Source organism: Scophthalmus maximus, chromosome 7 (genome assembly GCF_022379125.1).
Source record: "Scophthalmus maximus strain ysfricsl-2021 chromosome 7, ASM2237912v1, whole genome shotgun sequence".
Lineage (NCBI taxonomy): Eukaryota > Metazoa > Chordata > Actinopteri > Pleuronectiformes > Scophthalmidae > Scophthalmus > Scophthalmus maximus.
In genome coordinates this window covers 1,728,003-1,750,000 of record NC_061521.1, presented here as the reverse complement: position 1 = coordinate 1,750,000, position 21,998 = coordinate 1,728,003, and the positions used below count along the sequence as shown (strand labels likewise).

At 44.2% G+C, this 21,998-nt stretch overlaps 1 protein-coding gene across 8 annotated transcripts in view; it reads right to left on the bottom strand.

The window, feature by feature from the left end:
- Positions 1–21,998, bottom strand: part of LOC118315968 (transcription factor SOX-6-like) — a 94,375-nt gene that overhangs the window by 57,211 nt on the left and 15,166 nt on the right. For 7 of the 8 annotated variants that reach the window (XM_035643696.2, XM_035643700.2, XM_035643699.2 and 4 more), the window contains exons 2-4: positions 21,554–21,623; positions 3,263–3,482; positions 716–926 (exon numbers count right to left, since the gene is read on the bottom strand). In XM_035643696.2, coding sequence (XP_035499589.1) covers positions 716–926; positions 3,263–3,481 — 430 coding nt within the window. In that variant the 5' untranslated portion in view covers position 3,482; positions 21,554–21,623. The remainder of the gene's footprint in view (positions 1–715; positions 927–3,262; positions 3,483–21,553; positions 21,624–21,998) is intronic. The other variant, XM_035643698.2, reaches the window with a different exon arrangement.

Sequence of the window (21,998 nt, the reverse complement as noted above, 5' to 3'; positions counted from 1 at the left end):
AAGCTGTTGTATACAAAAGTAGACAGACATGGCATCCATCTGGATTTCTGTCAGCACACGACAGCATGGGATGACATTACAAGCACCGCCGTGCTTGTTTGGCTCGCTCAGCTTTGGGTCCGGTGTCAGTTCTGAATGGGTTTGAGCTTGAACACTTGAAACAGCTGCAACAATCATTTCAACTGGACAAGTGGACAAGCAACAAGTGTGACACGTACACTCGTCATCGGTTGCTTATTCTGCTGTTACACAGTAAATGAGTCTGCCCAAAACGTAGAAATAGAATACACAAAAAGAATTGGGAACTTGAATTAAAGGTTTACGAAAAGAGGGAAATCCATGAATGAGTTATGTAACTTCTTTCTTCAGTATCAAAAGCATGTGATTGGGGCTGTTTAACCCAAATTCATCACTTTCCCATTATATTTCCTTTTTCATATAAGGTGAAGGATTACATGCAAGTTATAGAATCTCATGACCTTAATTCTCTCAATGCCCTTTAGATAAAGACAAAAATGCATTGTCATTGAAATTGTTTCATTTAGAGTTTTTTAAATTTCATTTCATATTTGACCATAAATGACCAAATGCTTCGGTAAAGTGGAAGAATCAGGCTCTGGACAATTGTAAGCGTATGAATGTTAAGTGCTGAAATGAGTGTGTTTCCACACACACACACGCACACACACATTCAGAAGTGAGGACTTCCTCTCACCGTCTTGCTCCGTCTTTGTCAGCTCCACGAGCTTCTTCTGTTTCAGCGTGTCCACCACGTCCGCCAGGCTGCCCTTGCGGCGCTCCGGCGTCCCGAATGCGACGCCCATCATGGGCTCGCCGCGCTCCCTGGAGCCCTCCTCCGGCTTGTGTGGAGAGGTAGAGTTGGTCTGGTAGGGGTAGACTGAGCAGCCCTTATTGCTTTCGTTGTCCTGCGGGGGAAATCAGCACACCAGAATTGAACGTCACAAGCTGTTCAAGGCGTTTGATTTGGGACTTTTGTATGTCATTACCAAGTGCATTCTGGGAAATTAAGCCCTGTCATTCACTCTTTTTTTTAACTATACAAATTAAAAATGAAACCCATAGCTAATACACCTTTGTACTGTGTGTCCCCACAATATTATTTTATACATTTAAACACCAACAGAACGTGATGATCTCAGTACTTGATCTACCTGTCATCAGGAGCCCTGTAGTGTCATTTGGTTGCATTGTTTCGAATGGACTGGGCCTATTTTTGTATATTTTTTTTCTATTATTCTATTATTAAGAAATACACGTCAGTTGAGGTTGCAGTTGAAGGCTGCGTGTCATTCCCCATCTCTCCCCTTCCTTTGCTCTCAATTAGTAAAGGTGTATAAGATTTGTAGTTAACCTTAAACTCCACAGTTCACACAGAGGTGGTGCCAACTCACTAGGAGTAACTAAACTAAAAAGAAATCTAAAGGAGATGAATAGAATAGAGTAACTAAACATTTAGACGACAATTTGGAATCGAAGGTTAAACAAAGCCAGTAACTCGATAGCGATAGTCGATCACTGCATGGCAGACATCCTAATGGGTTTTTCTATTTTGTGCTGCATGACCAGGATGTTTGTGTCCCACTGCTGCCGAGGTTAAGCGAGAGGCACAAGCAGGCCGCAGGACGGTACGAGCCCTTGCAGACAACCACATTGTCTCGCACAACAGACACTCTAGCGCAGGTGTTCTAACACCGGGGCTATTTCTGGACGGTTTCTCCTCCCCTTACAGAGTGGGGGGATCTCCGGGAACTTTAGGAGGCTTAGGTTTCAAAGACAAGGGGCTTTGGCTAACAGCGAGATCTTAAGACGCCCTTGAAATGGCTCCAGGAGGCCGCGTTGAGCACTTTGTCTCTAAGCGGAAGATGCCTCTGTAATGAGGATTAGGCGATCGTGTGTCACTCTTGGATTGTTCAGGTGTGAGTTTTTTCAGGTCCGCACATAACGCCGCCCTGGAGTTATACAAGCGGCGTGATGCGGGCAGCAAGGTCTGTGGGGTCACCTCAAATCATCAACTCAAAGGTCACAGACAATTCGTGTGCATGACCAAACCTGTTGCAAATTGTCCTTGGGCGAGGCACTGAACCCTGATCTGGTCCCTTAACTGGAGGGCGCTGTGTATGTAAAGACATGTGCTTTAAAACATTGTATGACAATTTGACTCAGGCATATGATGTCACCTCTATCCCAAGATTGTCGATCTTCCATTTATTTTCTGAATAGCCAAAGTGTGGTTCTGCAATCTTCTCCTCCTGCTGGCTAACTGGTCCCAGAAAACATCCAATATTACATTGTTTTGCCGACGCAAACTACCTTTTCTTTTTCTTCTTATCCAGAACACACTTGTAAGAATCTATTCTGTATAGCTCATGAGTCTACTGTGGTTGCCCATGAGGGACAATAGACACATTCAGGTAAGAGTAAAGAAAGGACTATTTGATAAAAAAGATCAAATGAAGAGTGAAGAAAAGGAAGCACGGGGGAAACAGGGGAGAAGGTGAGCCTTCTCCGCATATCAGGAACATTAATGCCTCAAGGTCTCAGAGCCCACAACGTCGATGTTAAGTGATGCTACGTTGGAAATCACTTACTCTGATGTTTAATTATTGTGTGCTAAGAAGAATTGAGCATAACTGTGTTATATACTCGAAATGGCACATAATATTATTACGCCCAGTAAGATTTGACATGGCTGACGACCGCTACCAGAGGAAACTTTTCTTCTAAGAACTTTCTCCTTTCCTCAGAGGCCGAAGTCAAACACGCCTCGTCCATTTGGGACCAACAGAACCTGAAGCCGAGTAAAAACTCACCACGCGCTGTCTCTCACACACACACACACACACACACACACACACACACACACACACACACACACACACACACACACACACACACAAACACTGAGGAGAAGAAGCAAAGGGTGTAACTCTCTAGAGGAGAACCCTCACTGGGCAGCCCAGAGCACTGCCTGCAGCACACAGACCAGAGAGAACCACTGGGGCGCGTGTGTGTGTGTGTGTGTGTGTGTGTGTGTGTGTGTGTGTGTGTGTGTGAATTGTGCACCATCATCATTATGCATGAGAATTTGCTCCTTCATGAGTGTTTTATGAGCAGCATGCCCAGAGTGTGTACACTGCATACGCACACTAACCACATTTGTTTAATAGATTTGAGTTATAGGAACATAACTCAAGATAAGATATGGTCAATTTCTCAGCCCTGGGCATAATTCACTCCTCACCATCGCGGCAGGACCCACGCTTTCCCACTCGATATCCGACGTCTTCTCTTTGATTGGCTGCAGCCCGTCCGGGTGGGGTTGGTCATGCGAAGAGGGCGACGCCGTCTCCTTCGGGCCTTCTCGCTCGTGCTTGGCCCAGGCGGCGGTGTCCTGACCTGTCGCTTCCTCTTCCTCCGACGGTGAGTGAAAGGGAGGCGTTGTTCGCATGGAAGACATCATTCTGTAGAAGGAAAAACATAAACATTTTCAATTTTGGTGACAACAGCTCTGTGACTCCTCTGTGAGAGGAGAGAAGAGGGGGGACTTGAGCCTTTCTGTTCTCACCATTTTCAAATGAATATCTATATTTTGGTACTTCGTATATACAGTATAGTTGTATTTTAACTATAAGAGAAGAAAGAAACCTGTTAGGTGATTTAAATCCCATTTTAATATACTGCACTTATTAATAGTTGAATTAATTTATTGTGGGCGTGCCATTTTTATTAGCTTAGGTGTATTGATCAAATTTCTGTCAGTGCCTTCTTTCAAAAAACACATTTTCTTCTTCTACAGTATTCTGCAACTGAATAGATGGATGGACAATCATCTTAGATCTTTATTGAGGACTCCTTCAAATATTCACCGTATTGTCAATATGAAGCATCCGTGTACTCCATGATGTCCACTGTCTGAACATTTTTTTCTTGGCAGCGGCCATGACTGCAGCTGGATTATTGTAAGTCAGCAATCTGTAACTCAATTTACCAAAAAGTGTAGTGCATTTAAGCATTTAAAGTACTTTCATATTTTTGTGCACCGCTGAGTGAATATTAAAGCCACAAGAAAACTGTTGTTGATTTCAGAACCATGCATTTGATTCGATGCTCCAGAACCACAACTTTATCTAAAATGCAGACATGCACACTCAAGGTGTAATTACAGCTCACTCTCACACAAGCAATTTAGAATACATATCACATTTATGGTATCCATACAAATTCAGGGCAATTTATAATGACTGCACATTCCAGCTCACACACACACACACACACACACACACACACACACACACACACACACACACACACACACTTTGGCACATACTACCATCGGGATAATCTATTAAGCAGCATCAAGGGCTCTAAAGCAGAAGCTGTGCTACTGAGTTTCAGTGTAAAAGTCTCTTTTTTTTCTAACGTAAGCCTCAGCCTGGGGGAGTCATTAGGCTAATACATCATTTACTGTAATGACTTCCCTTTGTTGCACCATACTTATGAGGACTTTCATTAACTACATTTACTGCCCCGAAACTCTCCGCTCCAATCAATTTGCAATTTAAATATAAATCCAAGCCAAACTTGAAATGATTCAACTCCTTTTTCTGTCCTCGCGTCCACTTGGTCCCAGTAGGTCCCAGTACACAAACCAAAATACAAGACACACAAACAATTCCACGAACTCAAACGCAGCCCCACACCAAATTCCAAGGTGATAACCAACAAAGGGGGAATCTCTGACAAAAACTGTCAGACTGTCAAGAATTATATATATATATATATATGTGTGTGTGTGTGTGTGTGTGTGTGTGTGTGTGTGTGTGTTTGTGCAGCCTCCTGCTGTGCCCTTAAACACAAATTTGGCCCATAGCTCAAAAGTGAAAGAGCAGGATCGCAGGGTGCACAGTACGTGCGGGGAGGCGGCGAAAGGTAAGACATTATTTACAGTTGGAGTCGATGAAGAGATAACAGACTGAAACCAAGTGCCAAAGTGCAGTAGACTTAAGGAAAAAATATGATCACACGGAGAAAATGTAAAAAAAAACAAACATGACTCAGAGCAGTAGAGGGATTGAATGCAGGAGAGAGTTCTTAGGCAACAAAAAAGAAAAGTGCAATGCATTGATCTAAAATGTGTTTGTGAGAACTGTGCGCTCTCTAATTGTTGGACAGAACTCGCGCTAACCACCAAAACATGGTGTAGAGTTAGTTTTAATGTGACACGTGAAATAGATCATTACCAAGAGGGCTTTCCGTGACTCGCAGGGTTTCTGGGGATCACGGTGTTCAGTGCATGTTGTCTGTAACCACCTGTGTTGGCCTCCAGTGACTGTGTTGTACAGCTTAAATCAAAAAGGGGCAGGATCGTGCCATGGGATGAAAGCTGAGACTCGCCCCCCTCTGACCTGAAGACGTTGGGGAACCATTAATAGAACACCATCGTAATGACATAACTTTCTCCTGTAGACTGAACTGTAATACTGTCTATTTTACTCACGCTCAATTTGTATTTGTATTTTTATTTTGTCATGGTTCTTTTCAAAGTTTCTCTAACATCCTTGTTAGGGGGTTTCTGGAGATTCTGACTTCCGCATGCTCTGCAGTTCCCAAAGTTGAAAATAAAAGTATTGGGTAAATTGGTCCAAAGCAGAGCTCAAACTAAATATTTAAGTGTATCGTCATCAATACCTTCATATGAATAGACTCCGCTCCGTTCCGCTCAGCTCTCATTTCAGCATCTTTCACCTCCTTGTTTTGATTTTACAGCCACAAATCTCAGTGCTTTGGTGTCCAGATGTGAACGCATCAGCATCGGAGAGGTTTCAGTACAATGCAAAAGGAGAAGTTCTGAGCACATTGTCCACAACCCTTTTTATGAACAAAACTTTGAAGATGAAGGCAGCTCACCTTCAGACATTTTGGCTTAGCCTCTAAGGCGATAGCCTTTTTGCACAGAATATGAAGCTGTTTGAATTTTTTTCTGTTGAGCATTTTTAGTCTTTGATCGTTAGAATGCTAGACTGAGTTTTGCATTTTACAAATACCAACGCCCAAACTGCACACTTAATGGGATGTGGTGAAGTGTCACTTCACGATGCTCATGAAAGCATCTTTTATGTTGGGGCGCTTTTTTTCTGTCTAAGCTGTCAGTGAGAGGTTCCAATTTCTCCAGACCTTTGTTGTTTAACACAGCGATATGGGTACATGAGATTATAAGACCCCGGACAACCAACAAACAGCAGATCACTAATCCGCGATCAACTCGTGCAATCCACACTGGAGCGATGAGAGACCGACGGGGAGCGGGGGGGGGCAGAGGAGATCCTATATTTAGCTGACAATATTGCTGGTTGGTGTGTTTACGGGGGGAGACTTAGTTTCTTGGAACCGGTGTCTCATATGGCCAGGAATGCCCAGCCTCATATCTCGATCATTGCCACTGATATAGTTTCATCATGCAACAGTATCATGGTTTGTTGGTAAGGATGACACAAGGTCCTTTTGTGGCTGGTTGGTTGGTGTACTTCATGCACTCGTTGAGTCAAATAATCACATTACTGGAGTTTACATGACTCCATTGTTTCTGGAGTTTGACATTCTGCAAACGTTAAACTGACATTAGGGCGCTATTGTAGTTTCCCCTCATACGACACACGTTGGAGTTGGGATGAATAGCAATGGTTTGTTTTCAACACAGCAAATGAGTTTGGGCTCTGTCTTGCTTTGTTGCTGAGACTGTTGGTCTTTTTTTGGAGTAGCCAAAACACAGCTGATTATCAGATGAATTCTCCAGCTGTTCACAAAGTAATGGGTTGCTGCATATGGACAAAGGGAAAAGCGAACTGTAAGTCAACACAATAATTACAAGCGATAGAGGAGGAACTCCCATCCAGCCCATTTATGTGTTGCCATCAGCCTGCAGCTGTTATTGTCATGACATGGAGAAAAACAGCGAGATGCTGTTCTATATTTTGGGACGTCAGCGATCACTAAAACCGGATCCTTCTACTTTAGCAGAAGAACATACCAACTGCAGTTGGGTTTTTTTCCTGTCCAGACTCTTAGTTTAACCATGATTTCCTACTCAAGCAAGGATCCATTTGAGACAAGAAGATAATAGAGTGCTAAAAATGATACATGGGCATTCATTATTCGTCTTAATTTCTGAGAAATATGAGGTACTTGCCCAAGAACACAAGTCTTTTTCTCCTAGCTGCAGCCTGTATGTCTGACAAAATAAGGACCTCCCCCCGAGACCCAGGAAGAAATGTAGTGATCATAGCAGAAGGAGCAACCACCTCCCAATGAGACCAAACCGAAAAATGACTTTGGATACATTGATGCTCTCGGGTAAACAGCAATGTGACGATAATGACAACTCCAAAAACAAATTCATCTTTTCACACACTCATCACCTTGAGGTGCTCCAAAAATCTTTTCATCAGACATCTAGAAAAACATCAACTTTTTCCCCTGAAAGCGGTTCTCCCGTCTGACATATTCCTTGGAAAGGCGTGGTGAGATGGCCTGGTTGATAACTAAACACAGCACGCACTGTCGAGTGAAGAGTTGCGATTTTCATACAGTTTTACAGTTTTTATGAGCATGGAATTCTGGAAGATTATCCCACAATTATGGCTAGCAGTCTATTGATACAATCTGAATGAATGCATGTAATAAATAATGATAATAAAGGTTTACTCAGCAATGTTACTCACTGTTCCCTTTGATCATTTGGGTTCAGGTTCCCCTGCTTCCTTTGCTTACTATGGACATTCTTACGGCCTTTAAGTCAAAAACACACTCAACAAACTGTTGCTGGTGTACAGCAGGCTAGGTCCCCCTCTGAATCGTGGACAGTAACTCAGAATCCCTTTGTGAGTGGAAGAAAAACGAAAAAACGGGGTCAGAATTTGGCAGGAAAGTGTTGTTCAGATCTGGCCTGGAACCTGGCGACTTGGCAGAAACAATCAGGCATTGTGGAGTGTGGACGGAGAGGGACCTGTGACAGATGAGAGCGGGAGAGAGAGGGCCCCCTCTTAGAAAAACAGTACACAAAGCTCCATTCACAACCCAGGTCCCTTCTGCCACTTGTGGAGCGAGAGAAGGGCTCCGACAAAGGCGTCCGACTCGACCAATTGGGTGTAAAATCTCCAGCCGCCCCAGCTGGATAGCTGAGGAAGTGGGAAATACCAAAGAGGAAAAAGAGACAGCAGATGAGAGGAGAGAAAGAAAACCGAGGACTTTCCTTGGATTTGTCTGTTGGACAGTCCTGACAAGAGAATACAGTGAAAGAGCAAAGGGACGCTGTCATAAGGGTCGAATGGAATCATAGTTCTGTATGAGCGAGCAGGGCCTGTAGGAACACAAGCTACATCACTACAAAATAGGCACAAAAGAGCACTTGGTTCATTGCAACTTGATTTTTAATGTGGTTTTCTCATTTCTACTTGCACGGATGACACTGAACTCACCAAAGCAGAGACGAGTTGACACACCAACATCTAACTAAGCTGTAAGTTAGTTTAGTCATAATATTTACCGTCGTATTTTCGGAAAAATGAACACACCCATAATGTCTGCGACAATGCCTCGTTGTATGCAAAAAGAGCAAGCAAACTATGGCAAGTATGACAGGCCAAAGTTTGACAAAGACTGATTCTTGCCCCATTAGGCTTCTTCTCTGTAAATCGTTTTTTAAATGAAATTATGGCCAAATCTACAAAAGTTGTTATATTACTTTTTAACGGGATACACTCCAGCAATGTACTGCAGTGTTGGCTTCCAGAAAGTTGAGGTACTCCACAGAGACCATCAGAACCTGAAGGGATTCATTTAGAAATAAAGAAAAGGTGCTGGATCCTACCCTTCCCATAATGCAACATCATTGCATCTATCAAGTTGCCTCCCAATGTCTGCTTCCGTCAGGTCAAATTGCTACAGTGACATTGTTTGGTGGCCCTCGGTGGAAGTCTGTGGTTGTACCAGGCAACTCCCAGGTGTGAGTGAGCGGCAGGGCGTTGCCAAAAAGAACATGTGTGCTCAGTTATTTCCCTGGATAAATATATTGAGAATTGGCCTTGTACGAGAACAACTCTCCCCGCGCCTAAATCTTGGGTCTGTCTGGACTCTCATTAGATCATCGCACAGCCCTGCAAACAGAGGGCACTGTCATAGGTCAGACATGTGGAATGCGAACACACACACACACACACACACACACACACACACACGCTGCCTTGTTTTCTCCCAGAGATTCCCTTGGCCCAACTCTTCAGCCCAAAATAGACACATTCAATAGCAACACCAGTTACCCCCAAACCAGCCCATTGCGTCACTGCCATAATAGCAAGAAAAGCAGTTTTGTTTTCTGAAATTCCAAACCATTAACATGGGTTGGACTGTCAGGGACAGCTCTGCAGCTCCCCAGCCAGCGGAGCTGACAAAGAGCTGCTCCATTTCAAAGCTGGGGGCGTATAACACACAACTGTGGGTGTTCTATGACATTTTCTTGGCTTTAGTGGAACAATGGAGGGAGGTAAAGAGAGGGCAGATGCAGGGAGAGATGGTTGGGTCAGAGCAGCATGTGCATCAATCAGCTGTCACGACCAAATCCTCTTGTGATTACCAGGTAAACAGGAGCCATCGTGTGACCATCAGTGTTACACCGAAGAGCTGGGTGTAGTTATTGCAATTGTTTGCAACCGTCAGGATGTCCGAGGGGAATGGGTAGCATTCTTGCAGGGTACCCAGTGTGACTGAATCAACTCTTACTGAACTGACCTATTTCTTTCTGAAAGATTATAGTGCAGTTGTCATCTGAAAAACTTCCATATTAGTATTTCTTTCTGTTTTGTTTAGCAGGTTAATATCCTTTCAATGGGGATGTATTCTTTAAATTAATCAATGACATTCCACATGAATTGCTCTAAACTAAAGAAATAATCAAAAGGCACATTCTCATGGTGAGATTAATTGACTTGAAACTGGATCACCATATTACTTGGTAATACTTGGATACAAAGTGCAACAGGTAAAAGTTTGTAATAATGTCCTGTTGGTTGTCCTAGGGAATTGAATATTTTGAGCGAAATATTTTCCTTTGAAAGTGGTCCACGGATTATACTCAGCTCTTAACACAGACAAACATTGCAATTTCAGGATTTTGTCTCTCGTCGGATGGACACCTGGAGCAAACATGGGTTCTGATGTCTCCATTAGTCCTGCCGATGGAAAATCTCAATTAAAGCCAATGATGGAGCACTCAGAAAATGATGAATGCGTCGTTTGTACAGTGAGCGTAAACACACACCACTATGCTTGGTCTCTGTGTTCAGGCTCTGTACCTCTGTACCTTGAGACCAAAACCGCAGACCCCCAGAAATCCAGAGGCAGCCTTATTGACCAACACCCTCCCTTGTGCTTGTTATTTTACCTGGCACGCGAACACACCCCTGGCTAACACAAATACAGTACACATATACATTTATCTGCTTCGTGGCAACGATACAGAGTAAACCATTGAAGAAACCATTGAAGACCAAAGTCAACACTCGGTGGCTCAAAAGGACTGTTTGTCTGGAAACTCCCGCCCACAGTAGTTAGAAGACATGGTCAGTGTGAATATTTTGTTTCTTAATCCTTAAAGTAGACCACATTGTCCAGGTAGGTATGCCATCACATAAACAGATTCATTCTGCCTATAAAACAGCAGACTTAGAACGATACTTAATAGAAATAACCCTGATGAATCAGCACAAGGCATCTTTGTATGTTGACAGCTAAAAAATAATTATACAGTCCATTAACCATTTCCATTTATATCTATGTAACTCGAGTGTAACAATAAAATAAAAGACAACTAATGGAAATTGTTTGACCCAAAGGTAGTAGGTAGAACAATCGCAAAACGGTTCCAATGAGTAGTGAAAGGACGAGGTTGAGGCTTCAAAGTGCATGTCAAGTACAGTTGAGCTTATCTAGTGAAGCATCATTTTAGATGTAACTGATGATTGTGTAAAGCTTCGCTTCTCCATCTGTACCCTGTGACTGCTTGTTGTGGCGTTTCGAATTATAGAGAAACATTCGACTATATACATGAGACCTACAAGAGAGGAAGCAACCTTCTTCACACACTGATGACAGAGCAGGAGCAATTTGGGGTTCGGTGTCTTGCCCAAGAACACTTCGGCATGCGGACTGGAGGAGCCGAGGATCGAACCACTGACCTTCAAATTAGTGAACAACCCGCTGTAACACATGAGCCACAGCCACCCAAATGGATATACTTATACTTACTGTAAAGGTGAAAATATGAAAATAAAAACATGATAACAATTTCCTTTATACTTATGTAGTATCTAATATGCAAACATGTTATTTGTCCATTTAATATGGAGTAGTTTTAAATCTATATAATGCTATGCCACGATCAAAATGAAAGTCATGCCTTCGAGCAGACCACCATATCCAAACCCTGGCCAGAATTCTTTTTTATAAGAGTCTGAACACAAAGTAATTATCTAACAAATATACCAGTTAATTAAATATTTTATAAGTATGACATCTACAAGAGATATGGTAGCTTTAATTCCTTCAACAATGATCTAAACAAAACAAAGAGTTGTTATGAATCTTCTTTGTTTATTCAAATCGATACATCGACACTTACTGTGCTATCTTTCTCTGTCTCATCATCTGTTTCTCCTCACCTCTTGTCACCTCAGATCTATATCAGCTTAAGGCACATACAGCTTGCCATTTGACAAACACCTTACAGGAGGTAATACGCATCAGCAGCTGATGCAGCACTGGACCACCACCTGTCCTCTTACTTCAAGCCACCATCCTTATTTTCACACGTTGATCTCTTTGGGGACAAACATAATGCCACTATGCTGCGCAAATAAGCTTGTTACACAAGTTTTAAGCCTCGCTGTGCTTTGACCTCTCCATATAGTTGACAGAAGCTGTAAACAAGGGGAAATCCTATTATCTGAAGGAAAGAAATGACACTATGGATAACCTTTTTATCCAGGGAGAATATGAAATATACAATGTGTATTTAAATGTATATATGTACATCGAATCATCTCGCAAAAATTAATTATCCGGTAACAAGATGCAGTGGATCTTTTAATTAAGCACCCATGGAATGCAAAATGTTAACTGCGCATTTCTGTCGAATAAACTAAGCAGACTAGCTATCAAAGCAGGATAATGTTGCAAAGGGTTAAGTTTCAAAAGTGTCATTGGCGGTCTATTTCAGGGAGACATCAACAGCAGAAAATCACGGCAGAAGCCTGTGGCAATACGACAGCTGCCCTCACACATTTTTCAGAGTGACTGCATTAGCCCTGAGGCTAGCCGCAAAAAAAAAAAAGCGATCTTCAATAAATCATTGCAGGACTAAAGAGGTCTCACTGCAGCTGAGAACAATCATCAGACATCCACGTTTACTGTTCGCCGACGTTGCTAATCTACTGCGTTTGTCTATCCCTGCTTAACATTCATAAATCACGGGAACGATGAGTTAAGGTGACATGATCGCGCAGGGGAACTGAAATGGCTCTCGAACACTCCACAATGTAGAGAACAGTAGTAATACATGTACGTTCTTGGTTTTCAATCTTTGATTTGGCGACACAAATAATAAAATGCCAAGGCATCGAAACCAATTACACGTTCCGAGTTAGACTAAAAATCACTCCCATTTCGTGATAAATTACATTCATGAATTCATTTGCACGTATTTGAGTCTTTATAATGGCGAAGCAAAATAATCTAGGACTTTATTGTAAACAAAAGAATTAGAACCAAACAAGCCGTCAGGGTGTAACACCATCTCCAGGAGCGTCCAAACAGGTGGCTTTTAGAGCACCCAGGAGGCTTGAAAGCCGTCTAATCCCAGATTAAGACTGACAAGTCATTTCACTGGATGCCCCCATTGTAATCCCAGTTGCCTCTCTATCCGCTGACAATGAGCTTTGTTCCCTATCTGAGAAAGAGCCCTGAGGATCTCCTCAGATTTGTTAGCATGACGTGGCTACATTATTCAGAGCCATGCTACTTCTGGTTGGTCAATAAACAACATATTTTTATTGAATTATTGACCGGCCTGCATGCATAATGTGTGCAGATGGGTCTAACAAGTCATCTGGGCTCAGAACGCAGGATTTAGATTCCTCTCATTTTGGCAGCGTGCAACTCTGCCACAAATACAGAAATGTCAAGAGGAAGAGTGTGTTGTGTGTTTAGGAATTTGATAAAAACGTTAACACATCCCGAGTTTGTGTAACACTCTTACCTTAAAAAATTAAATTCAGATCATATATTCAGCCAGCGGTTTGAAGCGCTATTCATATTCACACTAAAAACCTGCAATCTATGAAAATAATTCATCACATTTTCCAAGAAATGTCTGCAAATAACAGAGGGACAATCTAAGGCGTGACTTGATGAGACATACCTGATACCCTGGACGAGCAGCCTACATTCAATAAACACGTAGTAGAGCAGAAATGTTGAAGATGCAGTTCAGAGGCCAGTTCATTACCAGCTAAGAGAAAAAACAGGCCACGAAAGTGAATAACCTGAATCATGCTCTACCTTTCTCTGAAATAGAAACATCAGAGAGTGCATGTAAAACATATGTACACACACACACACACACACACACTGTTCCAGCCTCGGAGTGTAGAGAGGTGTAAGTGAGTGTTATGAGGTCGGTCCCTATATACCGCACAAGTTATCCATTGTCTTTTACCGGCCCACAGCGAATATCCATTGTTCACAGTGCACAAAGCCACGTAGGGTGTTAATCAGCCTGTCAGGCCAGCTGTTATTCACATGGGCCTAAGCCCTTGAATCAGGGCAAATATTTAAGACTCAGGTGGGGCTGTTCAGTCCAACATGACACGACGTCAAGAGGGGAAAGTCTGGCACCGTGTGCATCTGTGCATCGGACACTAGGGTTGAGTTTCGGTTGTACCACTGGCTCATGAGTGCTTTGACATCCGTTGGTCAGAAGGACTCATTCTGGCGCCGAAGCAACGTGCCGCATGTTTTTACTCAGTTAGAATAAATAGGAGACGAATTGTATATCGGGAGCAGCAAAAAGAAGAACACCACAAACTGACTCCGAGAAACTCAACAAAAAAACTGTCAACAACTAACATGCCAGTACTGATTGCACTGAAAATGCAGAATCGCCACAGGCAGTAAATAACACCTTTTTTTTTTAAAGAACCTGAAACTCTCAGATTACTAATTTGAGTGAACATATAAACATCCCAGCCTCTTTTCTCTCTGTTGTGGATCGGACTGCGAGTGTAACAGTCCCTCGTCCAGCCCTTCTGATTTGTAACGCATTGAGTATCATATCTGGACAAACCTCTCGCGCAAGAACTCCACAGTCGCTGGAAGCAGCGTTTTTAATAAAGCAGTGTTCTCTGACTACTCTCTCGTTTTCTCTTTCTCTCTCCCTTTCAAGCCGTCCCTCTCTCCATCGCAGCACTGGGCTTTGCAGGCTGTAAATCACAATTAGGAGGTTCATTAGATATGGCTGATTTATTAGGACCCTGGGCTTGTCACCCGGCCTTTCAGCCGTATATTAGCTGACTACAAGATCTCATACATAGTTATGAGACATGCTGTTTACTGTATGGCACATAGGGTCATATGCCAATAGACATTAATTATTGAGTAAGACTCCATAGATTGATTTATGGCAGGAAAATGATAAATCATTTGCTTTTGTATTTTTTTTTTTCGTCGTCTAACGCAGCAGTTTTCACTGCATATCTGAACAAGTATCTTTTAATAACGACAAACTGGCAACAACATCAAATCTCTATCTCTACCAGCGAGTGATCCAGCTTCTGAAAGGGAGCCAAGCATTTTGGAGCGTCTTCGAAAGGCTATCACAAGCACTCTGGAGCTGCTTGCCCTCTTCAACACACACACACACACACACACACACACACATGTTCATATCACAGTTAACACAGTCTTAAATGTCCCTGGCTCACATAATACCATATTTTTTTCCGGTGTAAACCGAAGTGCATTTTATCACACTGGATAAAAGCAACTGTCAACCTGTAAACACAGGAGGCAGAAAAGGTGGGGTACAGAATATACCATATTCATGTTTAAAAGTCACGCAAACCAATAATAAACCAAGTAAACCAATGTGTTTACAAATCGCTCCTTTCTGAACTGCTATTCATGTCCTGCCAAAACACAACAACATCAGAAATGCACGGCAGAAACATCCTGAAACCACGATCAATAGGTTTTTATTTCCAAAACAGCTCTTCGCGAACTGGGCCTGCATCCAAAATCCTTCCCCTTTCCCTCCCTCTTGACGTCTCTCTCTCTCTGTCTGACGTACCAGCATGCCTGCTCATCCCCTGGCACCTTACGGGCCGAATCATTGAACCTCAAGGGAACCGTGGAAATAGTTGTGGATTAGTTGCAGCTTGAACAGGTGAGCGCCAACTTGTTCAGGCCTATTTTTAGTCAGCATGAAATCCTATTGTTGAGAAGGGCGGAGGTGAGGAGGCAGAGGAGGGTTCACAGATACCGCAGAGATGTTCAGAAGCGATAAAGAGAGAGAAAGGGAGTCTTGGCCCTGTCAGAAACCTTCCTGTTCTTAATCTAGACACTGATCTGGACGAGGAGAGATCAATTAGACCAAGTCAATGTACAATCCTGTAAAGTGACGTGAAGATAAACATCGCGAATAAAGTCTGTCTCAGGTGTGTGTATCTGGAAAGAACCTTTAATAGACCAAAGGGTGCAGCCTTCTCTTTTTCTTTTTTTCAGGTTATACAATAATGTTTTTTTTGTTCTTTTTACTTTGAGGTCATAGAGAACATTTTACTATATTCACCAGAATTTTAAACATAAATTAAAATGAATAATTGTTTTAAGTCTCACAATTATTTTTCATATAGTATAAATGGCAAAGCTAGTGGAAAAGACCCTTTGAAATGACTTTTTACCCCACAAACACCTCAAGACCCAAAGGTACTCAATTTACTGTAATAAAAGATATAATATTCCAAATTGAAACGTACAACTTTTGTATTTTTTGGACACTTTGCTTAAGAGAAATGACTTTGACAATGACTAGCACACTCGGTAGACGTAGTCGACTTCTTATTGAGACATAAATGCATACAGCAGATACAGTAGCAGTTAAGTGTAATTAAACATTTCATGCATGGGCATGTATCCTCTCTCACACACACACACACACACACAGGCTTTCCTCTGGCTGACTCCCGGTACATGACTAATTGACGGTGACAGAGAACAAAGGAGAAGATTACGGGGATTGAGTGTGTGTGAGACAGCCACAGGTCAGGAGGCGCTTTAGTCTCTGACTGTGATTATGGACGAGCAGGTGTCACCAGGGGACGCAGCCAGAGCCGACACCTCTGCACCCTGCTGGCTGCTCCGTTCAGCCCTAGTGGGTCAGGTCTGCTGAGCGCATGCTGTCTGTGTAACTGTGTGAAACTACGGGACGTCCACTCGCCACCAGTGGCAGGCGACACACTGCGTTAGGGCCTCAGTGTGTAGAAGTGACAGCTCCAGTCGCACAAGACATTAAATAATCCAGTCAAAACCAGGCACCATGTTTTAATGGTGCCGGAGGGGATTGTTGCTTTATTGCTTCGTGTTTCATTCTTAATTAAAATCATTTTAGCTAAATTAAATTTAGTTAATTAAGTTAAATTTAGGGGAAAAAAGTTAGTATTTTCACAAAGTAAAAAAAAGGTCATTCTGTGTATGAATTATTGCTCAGTCGGCCACTCGTGATCACGTGAGCGCTGAGACGCATCGTGTCGGTGGTTTCAGCTGTCCGACCTCCTTATCGCCGCAGCCTCTAATTGCTCCGTGGCTCCGTTGATTTTGAAGCTAACCAGGAGCGATGTCATCCCTCGGCCCTCGCTACAATGGGGCTCATTGGATTAAGTTCGAGCAGGCTTTGTTAAAAGCTGGTGCAAATCTAATCAAGGGAGAGACCTCAATTATGCCAGCATGTACTTAAACCAACAGATCACTGAAAATGGAGGCGGTGGCCAGTGCAGGAATGCAATCAGCAGCCATTAAGTCCAGTTCATTTTGGCTAATGGCAGCTTCAAAGTGAGGTGCAGGATTTGTACAGTATTGACAAGACTGCGGTGACGAGGACGCGATGTTGTTTGCGTTGGTAGTGAGCCACATTCAGGGTCAGTCAAGCAGTGTTCACAAATGGGAAGCTGCCACAAGTCTCTTAGAAACAGGTGTGAGCGCTGCAGCAGAGGTGATTGCCGCCGAGACGGCACTTAGTGCGCTGACCTTCCCTCTCCCTACCTACGCGGGCAACAATGCGTTCAAGCACAACAAAGAGTTAACCTTCGGATGACGCGTCGACAGAAGCCGAACAGTTGAAAACAACCTCGTTCCACCGACGGCATGTTAAAGAATGTCAAAAGTGAAGCGTATTGTTCGGAGAGACTAATATGCAGGAATCGCCGCGGCCCAAGGACCAGGTGGCGTTCCCCTACGACCCTGAGCACAACAGCTGAAATTGACCCTGACCTCTGACCTCGGTGACCCATGACAGTTAAAACAGGAAGCAATTGTCCCGAATGTCAGCGAAGTCTGGTGGCATTCCTCGGCAAAGAGACCCAGAGTCCGGGGAGATAACAGCCGTCACCAAAGAAGTGAGATAAAAGACGTGAGCACATACTTGTGGAAAGGCCATTAGCCGAATACACGTTTGTGCATCGCGTGCACGCATGCGGATACACACAAGCTGAATTTCTATCCAACTTTCTGTCTTTTTTTTTGTATTGCCAATGGTGAAAGCTGAGTGGAAACTTTCCTCAATCACATAAAACATTTTACCCTTGGTTTTTATACACTGTATGAACAATGAAATAATAATATTCATTTCACAACGTTTGGGACAATCCAGAAATATTGACATATTGAATGATTGAATGAAGGAGAACATTTGTATTGCCCCCCATCAAGACACGACGATGCTGTGATGATGCTGACCAGCAGCCACCAGTTGATGACTGGTCACTGAGAAGGAGCATGCATCTCTGAGGGAAAAACCCTTTCCCTTCATAAATCAAAAGTCAAAGACATAAATTACAGATCCGTCTTCGAGGCGCTCACCTCCCTCCTCTCTCGCTCTGCCTCCTCATCCAGCCCGTGCATTACCTCATCAGAGGAGGATCTGCCTAAAGCCGCAGCGGTCGCACAACAGACAAAAGCGCTCATCTCCAGGAAGCCGCTGCCGCTGCTTGTGGTTTTGGAGAGAGGAGAAGACAGGGGAAAAAGTGACTCAGCCCCACGGCTCCTTTCTTCTCCCTGCCGACTTAGGGATAAATGGAGGGATAAAGCGCAGGGGGAGATAATATTTAGAGCAGGCCCCATTTCAAGGGCAATAGAAGAGAGAAAGTGGGGTATGAGCTTGGGTGGTTTGGGAAGTAGCCACGGGGTTCGGCCTATACTGTTGCTGGCTGCGGGCCTTGTGCCGTGGATTTATGTGTAAGTGGGGAGGAACCGCTTGCTGGCCCGACCCTGCCTCAGAGCCCCGGCTGCTGCAGCTCCGTGGGCCTCCTCAAAGCAAACCAGATGGGCCTCAGACGGGATGTTGATGAGGCATGAGTGTGCAAAACACAAACATGCATGCGAGCACAAACAGGAATAAATCGACGCAGACCCGCGCTGACAAACGACTGAACGCACAACACACAAACATATGTACTTGCCGCACATGTGCCGCCCCCGCCTGAATAAGTGTGTTGGCTTTGAGCGTGGCTGTGGCGGATTGCTGAAATTCACTTCTGCTTTCCCACCGCTAAATAAGTCCCTCGCTGCAAACTCGCGAGGCATTCCCTCTTCCCCCTCTGGACATAAGTGGACATTTCATACGTGTGGACAAATCGGATCAATTAACTCAATGTCCGGGTCAAGGGGACATAAGAGCTCACTGTTAACATAAGGTTAAGCACTGAGAAACTACACTAAACGTCGTTAGACACTGCGCATTAGCGGCGCTGATTCGCCTCGCACTGTAACGCACTGAAGTTCACATACAAAGCAGCGGAGCAGAGAAGGACATTGTTTTCGGGGGAAGCCAAACAGGTAACCTCAGTTGGTCCATTAGCTCATTAGCTCATCAGCTCACCACAAATCGTCCCGATGGCCGCTTCTTGTCTCATCACTTTTCTAACTCTTTGCAAGTGACTGCCATTACAGCGGCCATGTGCCACGAGAGAGCCCCAAACAGGCCGCTCACGAGTCGCTTACATTCTGTTTCTCTTTTCAAAGTCTTTGTCCCACTGTTACTTACAGCTGTTTAAACTTTATCTGTAATAATAATAATAATATCTCAGAAAACGCCAATATGTATAAATGTCCTGCTAGAGTAACACATGTGATCTAATTTTCCGAACCCAGGACTAAACCGATTTTGGAACCACAAATAGAAGTCTGGATCGAGTTCTCCACGCTTCAAAGGCAAACACGCCGAAACCAATAAGAACCCATGTCCAAGACGGATGCTGTGCACCGTCCACTGACGTCAGATCATCCAAGACATTAGACACTGGCCCCTTGATTTGTGCAAATCCTCCGATACACAGCGGCGGCGGTCTCTCTGCCAAAGTCTATCGAACAAAGAGGCCATGAGTGGTGGCCTGCAAAGACCGTAATTTTGTTAGGAGGGTCCACCTGTCATCTTACCGCAACGTGATTAAATGTGAAAAAGCGATCGCACGTCAACAGAGATGCAATAATGCGATTTCAAGTTTCCAGATAAAATGATGAAATGAAGGGAGTTTGATGGAATCAGACGCGAGCCTAAGTGGTCCGGTTTTCCCCAGCCATGACACAATTCCTCTCTTTCAACGCAGCGCAATTAGACGGAGAACACAAATAAGTGTGGTCTGTAATAATTACTGTGATGTGTCCATTATTTTATTGCAGTCAAGTGATAAAATATCATCCGCCGAATTATCCAAAACCTCCTTCATATGCTGTAAATTGCTCTTGATCTGTGTTTCCCCAACTCCTTTGGCTCCGGACTCCTTTTAAACAAAGCTATATAATTGCAACATCTTGTCAGACGTCTCAGTTGTGGTCCACGGTTGCGGTCCACGATGCCTCCTCCTCCGTAATTCACAGAAGAAAAACACAAAGAGGGCAGAGAAAAAAACCCTCCTTTTTTCTGCTTTGCGGTATTATTCATCGCTGACCGCACATTTCATTAACGTCCTCAAATCCAGGTTGAGAAACGCTGCTCGAGAGTTTAATACAAAAAATGAGTTAGGTGAGCCATAAATCAAGTGTCTGAAAAAGTGAACTCACTGACCAACCAGCAGGACACAGATTATCACCCGCAAACACAACAGCGGCGCTCGTCTGTCCGCTCCGCCAGAAGGATCGCAGTGAGAATCAAACGGGCCACTTGTTGACCCAGCGGTGACACAGCTCGAGAGCCACCAGAGAGGGCCGTAATAAGTATTCTTAAACAGGGGGATTAGCCAGATGGTCAGATCACTCTTTTCTCCAACCACTCCCATCTGTACATTTCATATGTCTCCCCACCGCTGCTGAAACCATCAAGACCGGGCCCCTGCAAACCTCGCCAGCTTAATTTGAGCTAGTGTTACCTACGGCACTGTTTGACTCCAGATATAATCTTTATTGCGCGCAGAGAGAAAGTCCATTAAAGAGCACACTGTAGGTCTTGGTGTTGAAAGGCTCCTGGAGTGATGCCCGCCAGAGTCTTTTAAAAAAGACCCCTTTCTTCGCCTAAGTGAAAGCAGCTATTGAAGAGCGCACAGGGGCCGACCGCTAAGCGGAGTGGAGGTCCGCGTTTGCTGTGAAACAAATCAAAAGTGTTCTGTGCGAGCCCGCGGAGGGGAGAGCGGGAGAGGACATGCACAGAGCTGACTACACTTTTGTTAGCGCGGCCTAAGACACGCACACTCCACACACACTGCTGCAGCGCCGCTAAGACAACTGCCGGGGCTAAAATGTGGCGTGTTCAAACACCGGGCAAGAGCTGAGACGACCAGAGAGCATCTTGTGAGACGGGATCAGACCAGCTGCGACCCCCTGTCAACACGCTGACGTCTCGACCCGCGAGTGCTCAGCAGTCGTGACTGCAGTGCATCATCACATGAGCACTCAGTGCCCGTGGGTCAGACCACACCCATCGTCGGATGCGGCCCCTTCATTTTGATCGCGACGCCTGACTGCCTCCGGCACGGCTGGGACGCTTTTGCAGTGCAGAGACAGAGCGAAAGAGAGACAGACGTGGTAACACACACACACACACACACACAGATTCAAGGTGAACACTATAGAAGCTACACCGTCAGTCACCGAGGGATTTCCATCTGCCATGTGTTGAATCCAGTCAGTGGCACAAAAACGCATACGCACGACCCTTCCTGTTTTTACAGCACAGCGAAATGCGCACATCCTTTGCGTCAGTCGATGGAGGGAAACTTACGGAAATAAGAGACTTCAACTCCGACACCCTCTTCTCACTTGTGGATGGCTTTAAAAGGCATGAACGTCACCTGAGAAAACAGGAGAACAGAAGAAAGCGATTAGGTCTCGCGGTCAACACCATCGGGTCAGGGGTCGCTCCCCAAGTTGTACAAAATGAACATATTTGCATTTCGTGTCCAGCGGTTTTCGAGCCACACTCGTAATATACATGTTTGTCAGGACGTGTCTGTGGATCATCCAGTGCAACCCTCTATAGGACCAGTCTGTTGCCATTCAAATCAGGAAACATTTTAATGAACACTGACCAAATACTTCACATCACACCAATATTTAAATTGGAAAGTGTTTCTGGAGCCGCGTGAATACCCTCCCGCGCCCACCTGAAGCCTCTCTGCCGTGGATGTCCGAGACAGAACAGAGGGCCTGTGTGAGGAACCAACAGA